Source organism: Pristiophorus japonicus, chromosome 10 (genome assembly GCF_044704955.1).
Source record: "Pristiophorus japonicus isolate sPriJap1 chromosome 10, sPriJap1.hap1, whole genome shotgun sequence".
Classification (NCBI taxonomy): Eukaryota; Metazoa; Chordata; class Chondrichthyes; family Pristiophoridae; genus Pristiophorus; species Pristiophorus japonicus.
The window spans coordinates 49,117,895-49,137,354 of NC_091986.1; the positions used below are offsets into that span (position 1 = coordinate 49,117,895).

General features: G+C 45.6%; 1 protein-coding gene across 1 annotated transcript in view; it reads left to right on the plus strand.

Moving 5' to 3' along the window:
• Positions 1-19,460, plus strand: part of LOC139274985 (collagen alpha-6(IV) chain-like) — a 401,423-nt gene that overhangs the window by 227,672 nt on the left and 154,291 nt on the right. The window contains exon 19 of the mRNA XM_070891802.1: positions 10,323-10,433. Coding sequence (XP_070747903.1) covers positions 10,323-10,433 — 111 coding nt within the window. The remainder of the gene's footprint in view (positions 1-10,322; positions 10,434-19,460) is intronic.

A 19,460-nucleotide genomic window follows, 5' to 3' on the forward strand; every position in this document is an offset into this window, starting at 1 on the left:
ATATCGAGGTTTCTATATCGAGAGTTCTATATCGAGGGTTCTCTATGGGGGGTTCTATATCGAGGGTTCTATATCGAGGGTTCTATATCGAGGGTTCTATATCGAGGGTTCTATATCGGGGTATCTATATCGGGGTTTCTATATCGGGGGTTCTATATCGTTGGGTTCCATATCGGGGGTTCCATATCGGGCGATCTTTATCGGGGGTTCTATATCGGGGGTTCTATATCGAGGGTTCTATATCGAGGATTCTCTATGGGGGGATCTATATCGAGGGTTCTATATCGGGGGTTCTATATCGGGATTTCTATATCAGGGGATCTATATCGGGGGTTCTATAACAGGGTGTTCTATATTGAGGGTTCTATATCGGGGATTCTATATCAGGGGTTCTATATCGGGGATTCTATATCAGGGGTTCTATATCGGGGATTCTATATCGGGGAGTTCTATATCGGGGGTTCGATATCGAGAGTTCTATATCGGTGGGTTCTATATCGGGGGTTCTATATCGGGAGTTCTATATCGGGAGTTCTATATCGGGAGTTCTATATCGGGAGTTCTATATCGGGGGGTTCTATATCGGGGATTCTATATCGGGGGATTCTACATCGAGGGTTCTATATCGAGGGTTCTATATCGAGGGTTCTATATCGGTGGTTCTATATCGAGGGTTCTATATCGGGGTTTCTATAACAGGGTGTTCGATATCGAGGTTTCTAGATGGGGAGTTCTATATCGGGGGTTCTCTCTGGTGGGTTCTCTATGGGGGGTTCTATAGCGAGGATTCTATATCGAGGGTTCTATATCGGGTGTTCTATATCGAGGGTTCTATATCGGGAGTTCTATATCGGGAGTTCTATATCGGGAGTTCTATATCGGGAGTTCTATATCGGGGGATTCTACATCGAGGGTTCTATAGCGGGAGTTCTATATCGGGAGTTCTATATCGGGGGGTTCTATATCGGGGATTCTATATCGGGGGATTCTACATCGAGGGTTCTATATCGAGGGTTCTATATCGAGGTTTCTATATCAAGGTATCTATATCGGGGTTTCTATATCGGGGTTCTATATCGAGGGTTCTATATCGGGGTTCCATATCGGGCGATCTTTATCGGGGGTTCTATATCGGGGGTTCTATATCGAGGGTTCTCTATGGGGGGATCTCTATCAAGGGTTCTATATCGGGGTTTCTATATCAGGGGATCTATATCGGGGGTTCTATAACAGGGTGTTTTTTATCGAGAGTTCTATATCGGGAATTCTAGATCGAGGGTTCTATATCGGGGAGTTCTGTGTCGGGGGTTCTATATCGTGGGTTCTATATCGAGGGTTCTATATCAGGCGATCTATATCGAGGATTCTATATCGGTGGTTCTTTATCGGGGGTTGTATATCGGGGTTTCTATAACAGGGTGTTCTATATCGAGGATTCTATATCGGTAGTTCTATATCGAGGGTTCTATATCGGGGGATCTATATCGAGGGTTTTATATCGGGGGTTCTATATCGAGGGTTCTATATCGGTGGTTCTATACCGAGGGTTCTATATCGGGGTTTCTATAACAGGGTGTTCTATATCGAGGTTTCTAGATGGGGAGTTCTATATCGGGGATTCTATATCGGTGATTCTATATCGGGGGGTTCTATATCGAGGGTTCTATATCGGGGAGTTCTACTTCGGGGTTTCTATATCGAGGGTTCTATCGATGTGTTCTATATCGGGTGCTTTTATATCGAGGGTTCTATATCAGGGAATTCTATATCGAGGGTTCTATATCGGGGGTTCTATATCAGGAGTTCTATATCGGGGGGTTCTATATCTGGGGATTCTATATCGAGTGTTCTATATCGAGGGTTCTATATCAGTTGTTCTGTATCAGGAGTTCTATATCGGGGGCTTAAATATCAAGGGTTCTATATCGGGGTTTCTATATCGGGTGGTTCTATATCGGGGGTTCTATATCGGGGGGTTCTATATCGAGGGTTTTATATCGGGGGTTCTATATCAGGAGTTCTATATCGGGGGCTTCTATATCGAGGGGTTCTATAGTGAGGGTTCTATATGGAGGGTTCTATATTGAGGGTTCTATATTGAGGGTTCTATATTGAGGGTTCTATATTGAGGGTTCTATATCGGGTGTTCTATATCGGGGGTTCTATATCGGGAGTTCTATATCGGGGGATTCTATATCGGGAGTTCTATTGCGGGGGGTTCTATATCGAGGGTTCTATATCGGTGGTTCTATATCGAGGTTTCTAGATCGGGGATTCTATATCGGGGTATCTATATCGGGGTATCTATATCGGGGGATCTTTATCGGGGGTTCTATCTCAAGGGGTTCTATATCGAGGGTTCTATATCGAGGGTTCTATATCGGGGGTTCTATATCTGGGGATCTTTATCGGGGGTTCTAAATTGAGGGTTCTATATCGAGGGTCCTCTATTGAGGGTTCTATATCGGGGTTTCTATATCGAGGGTGCTATAACGAGGGTTCTCTATGGGGGGGTTCTATATCGAGGGTTCTCTATCGAGGGTTCTATATCGGGGGTTCTATCACGACGGACCTATATCGGGGTTTCTATATCGGGGGTTCTATATCGGGAGTTCTATTGCGGGGGGTTCTATATCGGGGGTTCTATATCGAGGGTTCTATATCGGTGGTTCTATATCGAGGGTTCTAGATCGGGGATTCTATATTGGGGTATCTATATCGGGGTATCTATATCGGGGGATCTTTATCGGGGGTTCTATATCGAGGGTTCTACATCGAGGGTCCTCTATGGGGGGATCTATATCGGGGTTTCTCTATCGGGGGATCTATATCGGGGGTTCTATAACAGGGTGTTCTATATTGAGGGTTCTATATCGGGGATTCTATATCGAGGGTGCTATAACGAGGGTTCTCTATGGGGGGTTCTATATCGAGGGTTCTCTATCGAGGGTTCTATATCGGGGGTTCTATCTCGACGGACCTATATCGGGGTTTCTATATCGGGGGTTCTATAACAGGGTGTTCTATATCGGGGGGTTCTATATCTGGGGTTCTATATCGGGGGTTCTATATCGGGAGTTCTATTACGGGGGGTTCTATATCGGGTTTCTATATCGAGGGTTCTATATCGGTGGTTCTATATCGAGGGTTCTAGATCGGGGATTCTATATCGGGGTATCTATATCGGGGGATCTTTATTCAGGGGTTCTATCTCAAGGGGTTCTATAGTGAGGGGTCTACATTGAGGGTTCTATATCGAGGGTTCTATATCGGGGGTTCTATATCGGGGGATCTTTATCGGGGGATCTATATCGAGGGTTCTATATCGAGGGTCCTCTATGGGGGGATCTATATCGGGGTTTCCCTATCGGGGGATCTATATCGGGGGTTCTATAACAGGGTGTTCTATATTGAGGGTTCTATATCGGGGATTCTATATCGAGGGTGCTATAACGAGGGTTCTCTATGGGGGGTTCTATATCGAGGGTTCTCTATCAAGGGTTCTATATCGGGGGTTCTATCTCGACGGACCTATATCGGGGTTTCTATATCGGGGGTTCTATAACAGGGTGTTCTATATCGAGGGTTCTATATCGGGGTTCTATATCGGGGAGTTCTATATCGGGGAGTTCTATATCGAGGGTTCTATAACGGGGGTTCTATATCGAGGGTTCTATATCGGGCGATCTATATCGAGGATTCTATATCGGGAGTTCTTTATCGGGGGTTGTATATCGGGGTTTCTATAACAGGGTGTTCTATATGGAGGGTTCTATATCAGGGGTTCTATATCGAGGGTTCTATATTGAGGGGTTCTATATCGGGGTTTCTATAAAAGGGTGTTCTTTATTGAGAGTTCTATATCGGGGTTCTATATCGAGGGTTCTATATCGGGTATCTATATCGAGGGTTCTATATTGAGGGGTTCTATATCGGGGTTTCTATAAAAGGGTGTTCTTTATTGAGAGTTCTATATCGGTGTTCTATATCGGGGGTTCTATATCGAGGGTTCTATATCGGGTATCTATATCGAGGGTTCTATATCTTGGGTTCTATATCGAGGGTTCTATATCGGAGTTTCTATAACAGGTTGTTCTATTTCGAGGGTTCTATATCGAGGGTTCTATATCGAGGGTTATCTATGGAGGGTTCTATATCGAGGGTTCTATATTGAGGGTTTCTATAGCGAGGGTTCTATATTGAAGGTTCTATATCGAGGGTTCTATATCGGGGGTTCTATATCAAGGGTCTATATCGGGGTTTCTATATCGGTGGATCTATATCGGAGGTTCTATAACTGGGTGTTCTATATCCGGGGTTCTATAACGAGGGTTCTATATCGAGGGTTCTATATCGAGGGTTCTATATCGAGGATTCTATACCGAGGTTTCTATATCGAGGGTTCTATATCGAGGATTCTATATCGGGGTGTTCTAGATCGAGGGTTCGATATCGCGTGTTCTCTATGGGCGGTTCTATATCGTAGGTTCTATATCGAGGATTCCATATCGAGGGTTCTATATCGGGGTGTTCAATATCGAGTGTTCTATATTGAGGAGTTCTATATAGGGGTTTCTATAACAGGGTGTTCTATATCGGGGGTTCTATATCAAGCATTCTATATCGAGGGTTCTATATTGAGGGTTCTATATCGGGGGTATCTATATCGAGAGTTCTACATTGGGGAGTTTTATATTGGGGGTTCTATATTGGGGGTTCTATGTCGGGGGTTCTATATCGGGGTGTTCTGTATCGAAGGTTCTATATCGGGGGATCTATATTGAGGGTTCTATATCGAGGGTTCTATATCGAGGGTTCTATATCGGGGTGTTGTATATCGAGGGTTCTATATTGAGGGGTTCTATATCGGGTTTTCTATAACAGGGTGTTCTATATCGGGGTTCTATATCGAGGGTTCTATATCGAGGGTTCTATATCGAGGGTTCTATATTGAGGGTTCTATATCGAGGGTTCTATATCGAGGGTTCTATATCGGGGGGTTCTATATCGAGGGTTCTATATCGGGGTGTTCTATATCGAGGGTTCTATATCGAGTGTTCGCTATGGGCGGTTCTATATCGAGGGTTCTATATCGAGGGTTCTATATCGGGGTGTTGTATATCGAGGGTTCTATATTGAGGGGTTCTATATCGGGGTTTCTATAACAGGGTGTTCTATATCGGGGTTCTATATCGAGGGTTCTATATCGAGGGTTCTATATCGAGGGTTCTATATCGAGGGTTCTATATTGAGGGTTCTATATCGAGGGTTCTATATCGAGGGTTCTATATCGAGGGTTCTATATCGGGGGGTTCTATATCGAGGGTTCTATATCGGGGTGTTCTATATCGAGGGTTCTATATCGAGTGTTCGCTATGGGCGGTTCTATATCGAGGGTTCTATATCGAGGGTTCTATATCGGGGTGTTGTATATCGAGGGTTCTATATCGAGGGTTCTATATCGGGGTTTCTATAACAGGGTGTTCTATATCGGGGGTTCTATATCGAGGGTTCTATATCGAGGGTTCTATATCGGGGGTTCTATATCGAGGGTTCTATATCAGGGAGTTCTATATCGAGGGTTCTATATTGAGGGTTCTATATTGGGGATTCTATATCGAGGGTTCTATATCGGGGAGTTCTAAATTGGGGGTTCTATAGCGGGGTTCTATATCGGGGAGTTCTATATCGGGGGTTCTATATCGGGGGTTCTATATTGAGGGTTCTATATCGAGGGTTCTCTATCGAGGGTTCTCTATCGAGGGTTCTATATCGAGGGTTCTATATCGAGAGTTCTATATCAAGGGTTCTATATCGGGGGTTCTATATTGGGGGTTCTATATCAAGGGTTCTATATTGGTGGATCTATATCGGAGGTTCTATAACTGGGTGTTCTATATCCGGGGTTCTATAACGAGGGTTCTATATCGAGGGTTCTATATCGGGGATTCTATACCGAGGTTTCTATATCGAGGGTTCTATATCGAGGATTCTATATCGGGGTGTTCTAGATCGAGGGTTCGATATCGCGTGTTCTCTATGGGCGGTTCTATATCGTAGGTTCTATATCGAGGATTCCATATCGAGGGTTCTATATCGGGGTGTTCAATATCGAGTGTTCTATATTGAGGAGTTCTATATAGGGGTTTCTATAACAGGGTGTTCTATATCGGGGGTTCTATATCAAGCGTTCTATATCGAGGGTTCTATATTGAGGGTTCTATATCGGGGGTATCTATATCGAGGGTTCTACATTGGGGAGTTTTATATTGGGGGTTCTATGTCGGGGGTTCTATATCGGGCGATCTATATCGACGATTCTATATCGGGGGTTCTATATCGGTGTTTCTAAAACAGGGTGTTATATATCGGGGGTTCTATATCGAGGGTTCTATATTGAGGGGTTCTATATCGGGGTTTCTATAACAGGGTGTTATATATCGGGGGTTCTATATCGAGGGTTCTATGTCGAGGGTTCTATATCGGGGGATCTATATCGAGGGTTCTATATCGGGGAGTTCTATATCTGGGGTTCTATATTGGAGGTTCTATATCGGGGTGTTCTGTATCGAAGGTTCTATATCGGGGGATCTATATTGAGGGTTCTATATCGAGGGTTCTATATCGAGGGTTCTATATCGGGGTGTTGTATATCGAGGGTTCTATATTGAGGGGTTCTATATCGGGGTTTCTATAACAGGGTGTTCTATATCGGGGTTCTATATCGAGGGTTCTATATCGAGGGTTCTATATCGAGGGTTCTATATTGAGGGTTCTATATCGAGGGTTCTATATCGAGGGTTCTATATCGAGGGTTCTATATCGGGGGGTTCTATATCGAGGGTTCTATATCGGGGTGTTCTATATCGAGGGTTCTATATCGAGTGTTCGCTATGGGCGGTTCTATATCGAGGGTTCTATATCGAGGGTTCTATATCGGGGTGTTGTATATCGAGGGTTCTATATTGAGGGGTTCTATATCGGGGTTTCTATAACAGGGTGTTCTATATCGGGGTTCTATATCGAGGGTTCTATATCGAGGGTTCTATATCGGGGAGTTCTATATCTGGGGTTTTATATTGGGGGTTCTATATCGGGGTGTTCTGTATCGAAGGTTCTATATCGGGGGATCTATATTGAGGGTTCTATATCGAGGGTTCTATATCGAGGGTTCTATATCGGGGTGTTGTATATCGAGGGTTCTATATTGAGGGGTTCTATATCGGGGTTTCTATAACAGGGTGTTCTATATCGGGGTTCTATATCGAGGGTTCTATATCGAGGGTTCTATATCGAGGGTTCTATATCGGGGGGTTCTATATCGAGGGTTCTATATCGGGGTGTTCTATATCGAGGGTTCTATATCGAGTGTTCGCTATGGGCGGTTCTATATCGAGGGTTCTATATCGAGGGTTCTATATCGGGGTGTTGTATATCGAGGGTTCTATATTGAGGGGTTCTATATCGGGGTTTCTATAACAGGGTGTTCTATATCGGGGGTTCTATATCGAGGGTTCTATATCGAGGGTTCTATATCGGGGGTTCTATATCGAGGGTTCTATATCAGGGAGTTCTATATCGAGGGTTCTATATCGAGGGTTCTATATTGGGGATTCTATATCGAGGGTTCTATATCGGGGAGTTCTAAATTGGGGGTTCTATAGCGGGGTTCTATATCGGGGAGTTCTATATCGGGGGTTCTATATCGGGGGTTCTATATCGGGGGTTCTATATCGAGGGTTCTCTATCGAGGGTTCTATATCGAGGGTTCTATATCAAGGGTTCTATATCGGGGGTTCTATATTGGGGGTTCTATATCAAGGGTTCTATATCGGTGGATCTATATCGGGGGTTCTATAACTGGGTGTTCTATATCCAGGATTCTATATCTGGGGTTCTATATCAAGGGTTCTATATCGAGGGTTCTATATCGGGGGTTCTATATCGAGGGTTCTATATCGGGGATTCTATATCGAGTGTTCTATATCGAGGGTTCTATATCGGGGGTTCTGTATCAAGGGTTTTATATCGGGGTTTTTATATCGGTGGATCTATATCGGGGGTTCTATAACTGGGTGTTCTATATCCGGGGTTCTATAACGAGGGTTCTATAACGAGGGTTCTATATCGAGGGTTCTATATCGGGGATTCTATACCGAGGTTTCTATATCAAGGGTTCTATATCGAGTGTTCTCTATGGGGGGGTTCTATATCGAGGGTTCTATATCGAGGGTTCTCTATGGGGGGTTCTATATCAAGGATTCTATATCGGGGTGTTCTATATTGGGGGTTCTATATTGGGGGTTCTATATCGGGGGTTCTATATTGGGCGATCTGTATCGACTATTCTATATCGGGGGTTCTATATCGGGGTTTCTATAACAGGGTGTTCTATATCGAGGATTCTATATCGGGGGTTCTATATCGAGGGTTCTATATCGGGGGATCTATATCGGGGGTTCTATATCGGGGTGTTCTATATCGAGGATTCTATATTGAGGGGTTCGATATCGGGGTTTCTATAACAGGGTGTTCTATTTCGAGGGTTCTATATCGGGGTTCTATATCGGGGATTCTATATCGAGGGTTCTATATCGGGGATTCTATATTGGGGGATCTATATATCGAGGGTTCTATATCGGGTTTTTTATCGGGGATTCTATATCGTGGGTTCTATATCGGGCTTTCTATATTGGGGGATCTATATCGAGGGTTCTATATCGGGGGTTCTATATCGAGGGTTCTATATCGAGGGTTCTCTATTGAGGGGTTCTATATCGGGGGTTCTATATCGAGGGTTCTATATCGAGGGTTCTATATCGGGGGATCTATATCGAGGGTTCTATATCGGGGGGTTCTATATCGGGGTGTTCTATATCGAGGATTCTCTATTGAGGGGTTCTATATTGGGGTTTCTATAACAGGGTGTTCTATATCGGGGGTTCTATATCGGGGGGTTCTATATCGAGGATTCTATATTGAGGGGTTCTATATCGGGGTTTCTATAACAGGGTGTGCTATATCGAGGGTTCTATATCGGAGGGTTCTATATCGGGGGTTCTATATTGAGGGTTCTATATCGGGTATCTATATCGAGGGTTCTATATCGGGTTTCTATATTGGGGGAGCTATATCGAGGGTTCTCTATTGGGGTTCTATATCGGGGTTTTATGTCGAGGGTTCTATTTCGAGGGTTCTATATCGATGGTTCTCTATGGGGGGTTCTATTTCAAGGGTTCTATATCGTGGATTCTATATTGGGGGTTCTATATCGGAGTTTCTATATCGGGGGATCTTTCTCGGGGATTCTATATCGGGGTTTCTATATCGGGGGATCTATATCGAGGATTCTATATCGGGGGATCTATACCAGGGTAGTGTATCGGGGGGTTCTACATTTTGGGGATCTGTATCGGGTTTCTCTACTGGAGTCTCTACATCGGGGCTTCAATATCGGATGGTGGGGTTTCTATATCGGGGGTTCTATTTCAGGGTTCTATATCGGGGGTTCTCTATCGGGGGTTCTGTATGGGGGATTCTATGTCAAGAGTTCTATATCGAGGTGTTCTATATCGGGAGGTTCTATATCAGGGTTTTATATCGGCGGTTCTATATCGGGCGTGGTATGTTCGGATTTTGTATTGTGATGTTCTATATCGGGGGTTCTGTACCAGGGTTGTGTATTGGGGTTGTATGTTTTGGGGTTCTGCATCGGGGTTCTCTATTGGGGGTTCCGTATCAGGGGTTCTATATCAGGGGCACTATATCGGGGGTTTCTGTATCAGGGATTCTGTATCCTGGGTTCTATATCGGGGGTTCTATATTGAGATTCTATATCAGGGGTACTATATCAGAGATTCTATATCGGGGTGTTCTATATCGAGTGTTCTATATTGGGAATTCTATTATCAGGTGCGGGGGGTTACAACATCGGGGGTTCTTTATCGGGGGTTCTATACCAGCGTTGTGTATCGGGGTTCTATATTTTGGGGTTCTGTATCAGGGTTCTCTATCAGCGGTTCTATATCGGGTGCTCTATATCAGCGGTGTGGGGATTCTACATCGGGTGTTCTATATTGGCGGGGGGGTTCTATATCGGGTTTCTATATTGGGGGTTCTATATCGGGATTTCTGTAAGGGTGATCTGTATCGAGGATACTATATCGAGGGTTCTGTATCGGGGGTTCTCTATCGGGGGTTCTATATCATAACTTCTAAAACAGGGTTCTATATAGGGTTGGTGGGTCCCACCCATGTGGTGAAAGGAACTTCTATCCCAATGCCTTTCTTTGTAACTTAAATATTTTCTTTGCTACCATAAGGTCCGAAGGGTAATAGAGGTGTCGAGGGCAATCGAGGACCCCAGGGACAAGTGGGTCCAAATGGAGCTAGGGGTCCCCCTGGTGCCCCTGGTGAAACTCCCTACTATCGAGGTACGTTGAGAGACACCTGTGCACTTTCCCATCTGTTCTCAAGTACATATGTGAAAAAACCTACCATTCATGACCATCGGACATCGCAAAGCGGTTTACAGCTTAGTTTTGGAGAGTAGTTACTGTTGTAATGTGGGAAAAAGCTTGTAACCCTTTCATTCTGCTGTCAGCTTTTTTTAAGTTTATTCACTAAAATGTCCTTTGAGTGGGAAGACAATGGTAATTTCTTAGTTATTTACTTCTCGCCTGGTCATGATAGAAATTTGGGCAGTAGTGAAACAAAAAATACCCCTTTAGACTGTCGGCTGTGGCTCAGTGGGTAGCACGCTCGCCTCTGAGTCAGAAAGTTGTGGGTTCAAGTTCCACTCCAGGGACTTGGGCACTAAAGCTGGGCTGACACTCTCAGTGCAGTACTGAGGGAGCGCTACTCTGTCGGAGGTGCCATCTTTCGGATGAGACATTAAACCCAGGCCCTGTTTGCACTCACAGGTGGACGTAAAAGATCCTATGGCACTATTTCAAAGAAGAGCAGGGGAGTTATCCCTGGTGTCCTGGCCAATATTTATCCCTCAATCAACAGAACAAACATAGATTATCTAGTCATTGTCACATTGCTATTTGTAGGAGTTTGCTGCACAAATTTGCAGCCACCTTTCCCACATTACAAAAGTGACTACACTTCAAAAGTCCTTCATTGGCTGTAAAGTGCTTTGAGATGTCCAGTGGTCTTGAAGACGTTACATAAATGTAAGTCTTTCTTCTGTCTGCTTCTTTCTATTTCTCTCACTCTGTCTCTCTCTCTCTCTATGGGCTAGAATCTCCACTTTTTTTGCATGCTTAATGCCCACTTAACATCCATTTTACCGCTGAAATGACGTATAACGCCCAGATATCGCCCATTTTGGCACAAAATGGAAACTGACGGGCATTTTTAGGAAATTTATCGCCGACGTTACTTTCCCCATGTGCTGAACGCCAGGAAAAAATATTACTGCCTGTCCAAATTTTTTGGGCGGAATCATCAGAATGTGCAAAATCAATGCCCATAATATCGCCCAGCGTTAATTTCCGCACTGATTTAATGCCGAGATTCAATATTAAAGCCCGCCCACTTTTTTTTGTCGTAAAAAGCATATTTACCGAAACTAGCGGCCATGAAATCGCCCAGCGTCAACTTTACCTCCTCGCACACATATCGGCCACAATATCACTCACCAAAAAACCGCACAGAAAAAGTGGAACTAACCGAACTAATCACAGCATTATGGACGCTATGTTCTGCTGTGCATCTACCTCGACGGAGTTCGGATGTACTCTGCAGGTCGTTGGAGTTGATGTGAACATCTCTACAAACATCTTGACCATACTGTGACCGGTTGGAATTGAATAGGTGTCTTCGTTGGGACATTCCTTGTTTGTGACCATTCAGTGGAAAACAGAGAGCTACTGCAATGGGGCCTGTCCTTTCTCACCCTCTCTTGGTGACCAATTACATGCAGCAGACTCGAGATCGCCGAAGGAACACTCCACTGCATTATGTGCCCAAAGTAAGACGTGACAGACTGATGAGGAGGACCAGACGTTACAGCCCCCACATGTACAAGGAGAAGCATTCTTACCTCGACTTGCCCAACACTATCTGCCTTCAGAGACTGCGCTTCCACAAAGAGGTTATCATTGAGGTATGCCAGCTGATAAGGGCAGATCTGCTGCCTGCCAGCACCAACAGTACTACACTGTTCGTCGAGGTCAAAGTTACCCCGGCACTGTCGTTCTATGCCTCGGGTTCTTTTCAGGCCACAGCTGGAGACATTTGCGAACTTTCTCAGAATGCCACACATCACTGCATTAAACAGGTCACTGAAGCCCTGTACACACGCAGGAGGGACTTGATCAGCTTCCCTATGACCAGGGAGGCACAGAGTGAGAGAGGGCTCTAGGATTCTCCAGAATTGCAAACCTCTCCAAGATGCAGGGAGCAATAGACTGCCACACATCGCAATGCGGACACCTTTTCAGGATGCAGAGGTTTTCAGGAACCGCAAGGGATTCCACTCTCTGAATATCCAACTGGTTGTCGACCACCAGCAAATTATACTGGCAGTGAATGCTCAATTTCCGGGCAGCATCCATGATGCTCACATCCTGCGTGAGAGCACTGTATCTGACTTGTTTAACAGTGAGCCACAAGGTCAATGCTGGATGCTTGGTGATAAAGGATATAGCCTTGCCACCTGGCAGATGACCCCGATGCGTGACACCCAATCCGAAGCCGAGAGGCGATACAACGAGAGTCACAGAGCAACTCACAATATTGTGGAGAAAACCATTGGAGTGCTGAAGCAGCGCTTTAGATGCCTGGACCACTCAGGAGGCGAACTCCAACACCACCCTGAGCAGGTAGCTCAATTCGTGGTGGTGTGATCCATGCTGCACAACTTGGTTTTCAGGAGGGGACAAGAACTGCCTGATGAGTCTAACAGTCCACCTCACCAGAGAGAGGAAAAGGAGGATGAGGAGGCGGACCCTGACATCGACCCAGACAATCAGGCTGACGCTGAAGCCATGCCCTCACCCCCCTGTAGACCGCATGAAAGGGCCTGTGGTGGCATGATAGCTGCAAAAGCCTTATGTCAGGAGCTCATCAATGATCGCTTTGCCTGAAAGAACATTGGTGTTATTTACAAGGCTGACACACTGATGGGTGTGCAAGTGATACATCAATGGTGGGTATCATCTTGGTGACAGTTAAAGTTTAAGTTGATTGACGTTAAGTGTAATTATACCCTTTGATGTTAAGGAATCACCAGCGTGTAACGGTGCAGCTATCTGAGCCAATGCTCTGCAAGGTTTTGTTAAATTAAAAATATTTAAACCGAACATTAGTCTGAAATCATCAATGTTTCTGTACAAACCAATCCTTCCCCACCCCCCTCCCCGCACCCCCGCTTCTCCTCCCCACCTCTACCCCTTCCCTTTCCCCTCCTGACTCCGAGCCGCCTGGCCGAGGAGCTCCTCAGGCAATGCTTCATTGTGGGGAGGGTGGGGGGGGCGCGGAGGACAGCCGAAACACTGCTTGGACGGATACAGGAAAGGATGGTCCCGAGGTGGGAACATGCTCCGAACCAGAAACGAGATGTTGCTGCTGGCTCTCATGTGTAGTTGGCAATGGGGGTGCGGCACCTTGGGGTGCAGTACCACATTCTGGGACCACTGGGAGCCCTCTGCCACCAGTGTTCCTAGCTACCAGCTCCAGGGTCTCCCCATCCTTTCCATGTTTTTTCTTACTTGTTGGACAAAAACTCGGTGCCAACTATGTTCTTGGTGCTTAGTAGGCTTTTTGCTGCTAGTGAATCTCCCTGGTGCCTCCCACAACAGCCAGACAAGCACAACTCACAGCCACACACACTTTCAGTGCCTCTGAGCTCCCTCTCTCTCTGTCTTCTCTTCTGCGCATGTCATGATGACCCTTGACCTCGGAGCGGGTGCAGGACATTCTGAAAAAGGAGGGTGAACAGCCAGTTGTCGTGGTACATATAGGTGCTAACGATATAGTTAAAAAATGGGGTGAGGACCTACAAGACGAATTTAGGGAGCTAGGAGCTAAATTAAAAAGTAGGACCTCAAAAGTAGTAATCTCAGGACTGCTACCAGTGCCGTGTGCAAGTCAGAGTAGGAATCACAGGATAGCTCAGATAAATATGTGGCTTGAGCAGTGGTGCAGAAGGGAGGGATTCAAATTCCTGGGTCATTGGAACCGGCTCTGGGGGAGGTGGGACCAGTGCAAACCGGACAGTCTGCACCTGGGCAGGACCGGAACCAATGTCCGAGGGGAAGTGTTTGCGAGTGCTGTTGGGGAGGAGTTAAACTTATATGGCAAGGAGATGGGAACCTATGCAGGGAGACAGAAGGAAATAAAATGGAGGCAGAAACAAAAGATAGAAAGGAGAATAGAGAAACCCAAGGCAAAAAAAAAGGGCCACATTACAACCAAATTCTAAAGGGACAAAGTGAGTTTAAAAAGACGAGCCTGAAGGCTCTGTGCCTCAATGCGAGAAGTATTCGGAATAAGGTGGACGAATTAACTGCGCAGATAGCAGTTAACGGATATGATGTAATTGGCATCATGGGGACATGGCTCCAGGGTGACCAAGGCTGGGAACTCAACATCCAGGGGTATTCAACATTTAGGAAGGATAGACAGAAAGGAAAAGGAGGCGGGGTGGCGTTGCTGGTTGAAGAAGAAATTAATGCAATAGTAAGGAGGGACATTAGCTTGGATGATGTGCAATCTGTATGGGTGGAGCTGCGGAATACCAAAGGGCAGAAAACGCTAGTGGGAGTTGTGTTCAGACCACCAAACAGTAGTAGTGAGGTTGGGGACAGCATCAAACAAGAAATAAGGGATGTGTGCAATAAAGGTACAGCAGTTATCATGGGTGACTTTAATCTACATATTGATTGGGCTAACCAAACCGGTAGCAATGCGGTGGAGGAGGATTTCCTGGAGTGTATTAGGGATGGTTTTCCAGACCAATATGTCGAGGAACCAACTAGAGAACTGGCCATCCTAGACTGGGTGATGTGTAATAAGAAGGGACTAATTAGCAATCTTGTTGTGCGAGGCCCCTTGGGGAAGAGTGACCATAATATGGTAGAATTCTTTATTAAGATGGAGAGTGACACAGTTAATTCAGAAACTAGTGTCCTGAACTTAAGGAAAGGTAACTTCGATGGTATGAGGCATGAATTGGCTAGAATAGACTGGCAAATGATACTTAAAGGGTTGTCGGTGGATAAGCACTGGCAAACATTTAAAGATCGCATGGATGAACTTCAGCAATTGTACATCCCTGTCTGGAGTAAAAATAAAATGGGGAAGGTGGCTCAACCGTGGCTAACAAGGGAAATTAAGGATAGTGTTAAATCAAAGGAAGAGGCATATAAATTGACCAGAAAAAGCAGCAAACCTGAGGACTGGGAGAAATTTAGAATTCAGCAGAGGAGGACTAAGGGTTTAATTAAGAGGGGGAAAATAGAGTATGAGAGGAAGCTTGCCGGGAACATAAAAACTGACTGTAAAAGCTTCTATAGATATGTGAAGACAAAGATAGGTCCCTTGCAGTCGAATTCAGGTGAATTTATAATGGGGAACAAAGAAATGGCAAACCAATTGAACAAATACTTGAGTTTTGCCTTCACGAAGGGAGACACAAATAATCTTCCGGATGTACTAGGGGACCGAGGGTCTAGTGAGAAGGAGGAACTGAAGGATATCCTTATTAGGCGGGAAATTGTGTTAGGGAAATTGATGGGATTGAAGGCCGATAAATCCCCGGGGCCTGATAGTCTGCATTTCAGAATACTTAAGGAAGTGGCCCTAGAAATAGTGGATGCATTGGTGATCATTTTCCAACAGTCTATCGACTCTGGATCAGTTCCTATGGACTGGAGGGTAGTTAATGTAACACCACTTTTTTAAAAAGGAGGGAGAGAGAAAACGGGTAATTATAGACCAGTTAGCCTGACAGCAGTGGGGAAAATGTTGGAATCAATTATTAAAGATGAAATAGCGCATTTGGAAAGCAGTGACAGGATCGGAACAAGTCAGCATGGATTTGTGAAAGGGAAATCATGCTTGACGAATATTCTGGAGTTTTTTGAGGATGTAACTAGCAGACTGGACAAGGGAGAACTAGTGGATATGGTGTATTTGGACTTTCAAAAGGCTTTTGACAAGGTCCCATACAAGAGATTGGTGTGCAAAATCAAAGCACATGCTATTGGGGGTAATGTACTGACGTGGATCGAGAACTGGTTGGCAGATAGGAAGCAGAGAGTCGGGATAAATGGGTCCTTTTCAGAATGGCAGGCAGTGACTAGTGGAGTGCTGCAGGGCTCAGTGCTGGGACCCTTTACAATATACATTAATGATTTAGATGAAGGAATTGAGTGTAATATCTCCAAGTTTGCAGATGACACTAAACTGGGTGGCATTGTGAGCTGTGAGGAGGATGCTAAGAGGCTGCAGGTTGAATTGGGCAGGTTAGGTGAGTGGGCAAATACATGGCAGATGCAGTATAATGTGGATAAATGTGAGGTTATCCACTTTGGGGCAAAAACATGAAGGCAGAATATTATCTGAATGGCGGCAGATTAGGAAAAGAGGAGGTGCAACGAGACCTGGGTGTTATGGTTCATCAGTCATTGAAAGTTGGCATGCAGGTACAGCAGGCGGTGAAGAAGGCAAATGGTATGTTGGCCTTCATAGCTAGGGGATTTGAGTATGGGAGCAGGAGGTCTTACTGCAGTTGTACAGGGCCTTGGTGAGACCTCACCTGGAATATTGTGTTCAGTTTTGATCTCCTAATCTGAGGAAGGACATTCTTGCTATTGAGGGAGTGCAGCGAAGGTTCACCAGACTGATTCCAGGGCTGGCTGGACTGACATATGAGGAGAGACTGGATCAACTGGGCCTTTATACACTGGAGTTTAGAAGGATGAGAGGGGATCTCATAGAAACGTATAAGATTCTGACGGACTGGACAGGTTAGATGCGGGAAGAATGTTCCCGATGTTGGGGAAGTCCAGAACCAGGGGACACAGTCTTAGGATAAGGGGTAAGCCATTTAGGACTGAGATGAGGAGAAACTTCTTCACTCAGAGAGTTGTTAACTTGTGGAATTCCCTGCCACAGAGAGTTGTTGATGCCAGTTCGTTGGATATATTCAAGAGGGAGTTAGATATGGCCCTTATGGCTAAAGAGATCAAGGGTATGGAGAGAAAGCAGGAAAGGGGTACTGAGGGAATGATCAGCCATCATCTTATTGAATGGTGGTGCAGGCTCGAAGGACCGAATGGCCCACTACTGCACCTATTTTCTATGTTTCTATGTTTCTATGTTTGAACTCCTGAATCGCGGGAATCAAATGTTGCCATGCCATTGCTAAGGACGGCGACACTTTAATGGCAGAAAGTCAAAAAATGTTAACGCTACCACGCATTTCATATCGCTCACGGTAACGGCCATTTTCAAAACTGGAGACTTGGGGCTAGAACCTCCACTTTTGAGCTTATCGCAGAAAAATGGGCGTTATTTCTCTAGTCGGCAGTAAAAAAAGGTTTCAGATCGCCGCTTCTCGCCCATTCTCAAAACACCTAGTTTACATTTCTGAAAATAGGCATTACCGTGAGCGATATGAAATGGGCGGTAGGGTTACATTTTTTTTGACCTTCTGCCGTAAAGTGTGGCCATCCTTAGCAATGGCATGGCAACGCTCGATTCCCGCAATTCAGAAGGTCAAGGGTCACCATGACATGCACAGAAGAGGAGACAGAGAGAGAGGGAGTTCAGAGGGACTGAAGGCGTGGTTGGGTGTGGCCGCTTTGGGAGGAAGGAAGGAGACTTTAGAGTTTCACAGCATGTAGGCAAACAAAAAGTAACTAACAGCCACATTTTTGACTGAATTTGCCATATAATGGAGGGAGAGGAGGAGGCATCACAGCACACTTTGGAGACTGACGCTAGAGAGAGCAGTGAGGTGGGAGAAGAGCACATTGGAGGGCGCAAAAGAGCCAGGAGTTTCTCGAACGAGGCAAATTACTCCCTCCTGCAGGAAGGCGAGTCACGCTGGGGTGACTTGACACAGGGAGGGCGTGGGAAGCCCACCCCAAAGGCCTACCAGAGGATATGGGCTGAGATAGCAGAGGTGGTCTCGTCGGCGACCAACGAGGTGCGTGAGGGCAACCAATGCCGCAAACGATGGAACGACCTTGTGGGATCCTCAAGTGTAAGTATTACATTTATTTGCATGTACTTATGTATTTATATAATTTGATTTGTAACAGTCATGAGTGACTATCAGCAGATGTTAGGTCTTGCACTTTGATCGGGAATGTTTTACTCAAAGCCTGCGGTCACGGTGTACATCTTTAGGTACAGAATGATAATCATAATAATCATGATTACATCTGTCGGTTATGTGTTGGATCAGTGTCCGTGACAGTACCTAGCAATGATATCATGCAATGATCTCATGCCATGTCGTCCTGTCACCTTTTACAGAAGAAGCTATCGATGACATAGTCCATGCAGAGGCGAACGGGTCGGGGGCTACCAGTCCCCAGTGACATCACTGACATGGAGGAGCGACTGCTAGCACTCATGCAGAAGCACCCTCGGACAGCCACGGATGCATCTGCAGACCCTGAAGTGATGCCACGTGAGTAAAGCTTATATCATTGCATGATGTAAAGTCAATAGATGCCACACCAACTCATATCCAACCAATCATATATGACAGATGATTTCTAAAAGTGTCATAGAAATAATGCTGGCCTAATGAAAATCATTGCAATCCACAATGTGTTGATGGTCATGAAATGTGATGTCTGCGATGATTTTAAGAGTAGTGGTGCTTTTGTCGTGCATGTGCTGTGTGTAGCGCTGGACTCACCTTGTCACCCTAGCACCCTCTTCTCTAACAACCTCATTTGTGTTTTGCAGCTCAGCCAGCAGCATGGCCCCAGGCAAGACCACAGAGGCCAGAAAATGGGGTCGCGGAGTCGGCGGACGATCCTACTACATCTGGTGCTGAGGGGCTCCGATTGTCGCCCGTCAATCCGTTGGGTCTGTTCTCAACGGATGAGAGCGTGGACTTCGAAAAACCTGCATCGCCACGCTCCAGAACCCATTCCACCCCAAGGCCACCTACTGGTCCTCTGATCATTCCCGCCTCCACTCTGGAGGTGCCAGCCCCAAGCACCTCTCCACAGGGCACCCCATTTGTCCCCAGGACAGCACCAACCCCGTGGAGGCCTTGTGAACACTGCAGATCTGGTCCACGAGTGCCACATGAGAGCGGAGAGATGGTTCAGTTGTCCAGGAGGACTGTCGATATTGGTACCAGCTCATCGATGCTTTCTGGGTCATAATCCCGACAGCTGGCCACCATGTCCGAGTACATTCCGCGCATGGCGGAGTCCCTGGATGTGATAGCCAGGAACACTGCTGCCACAGCCCTCCCA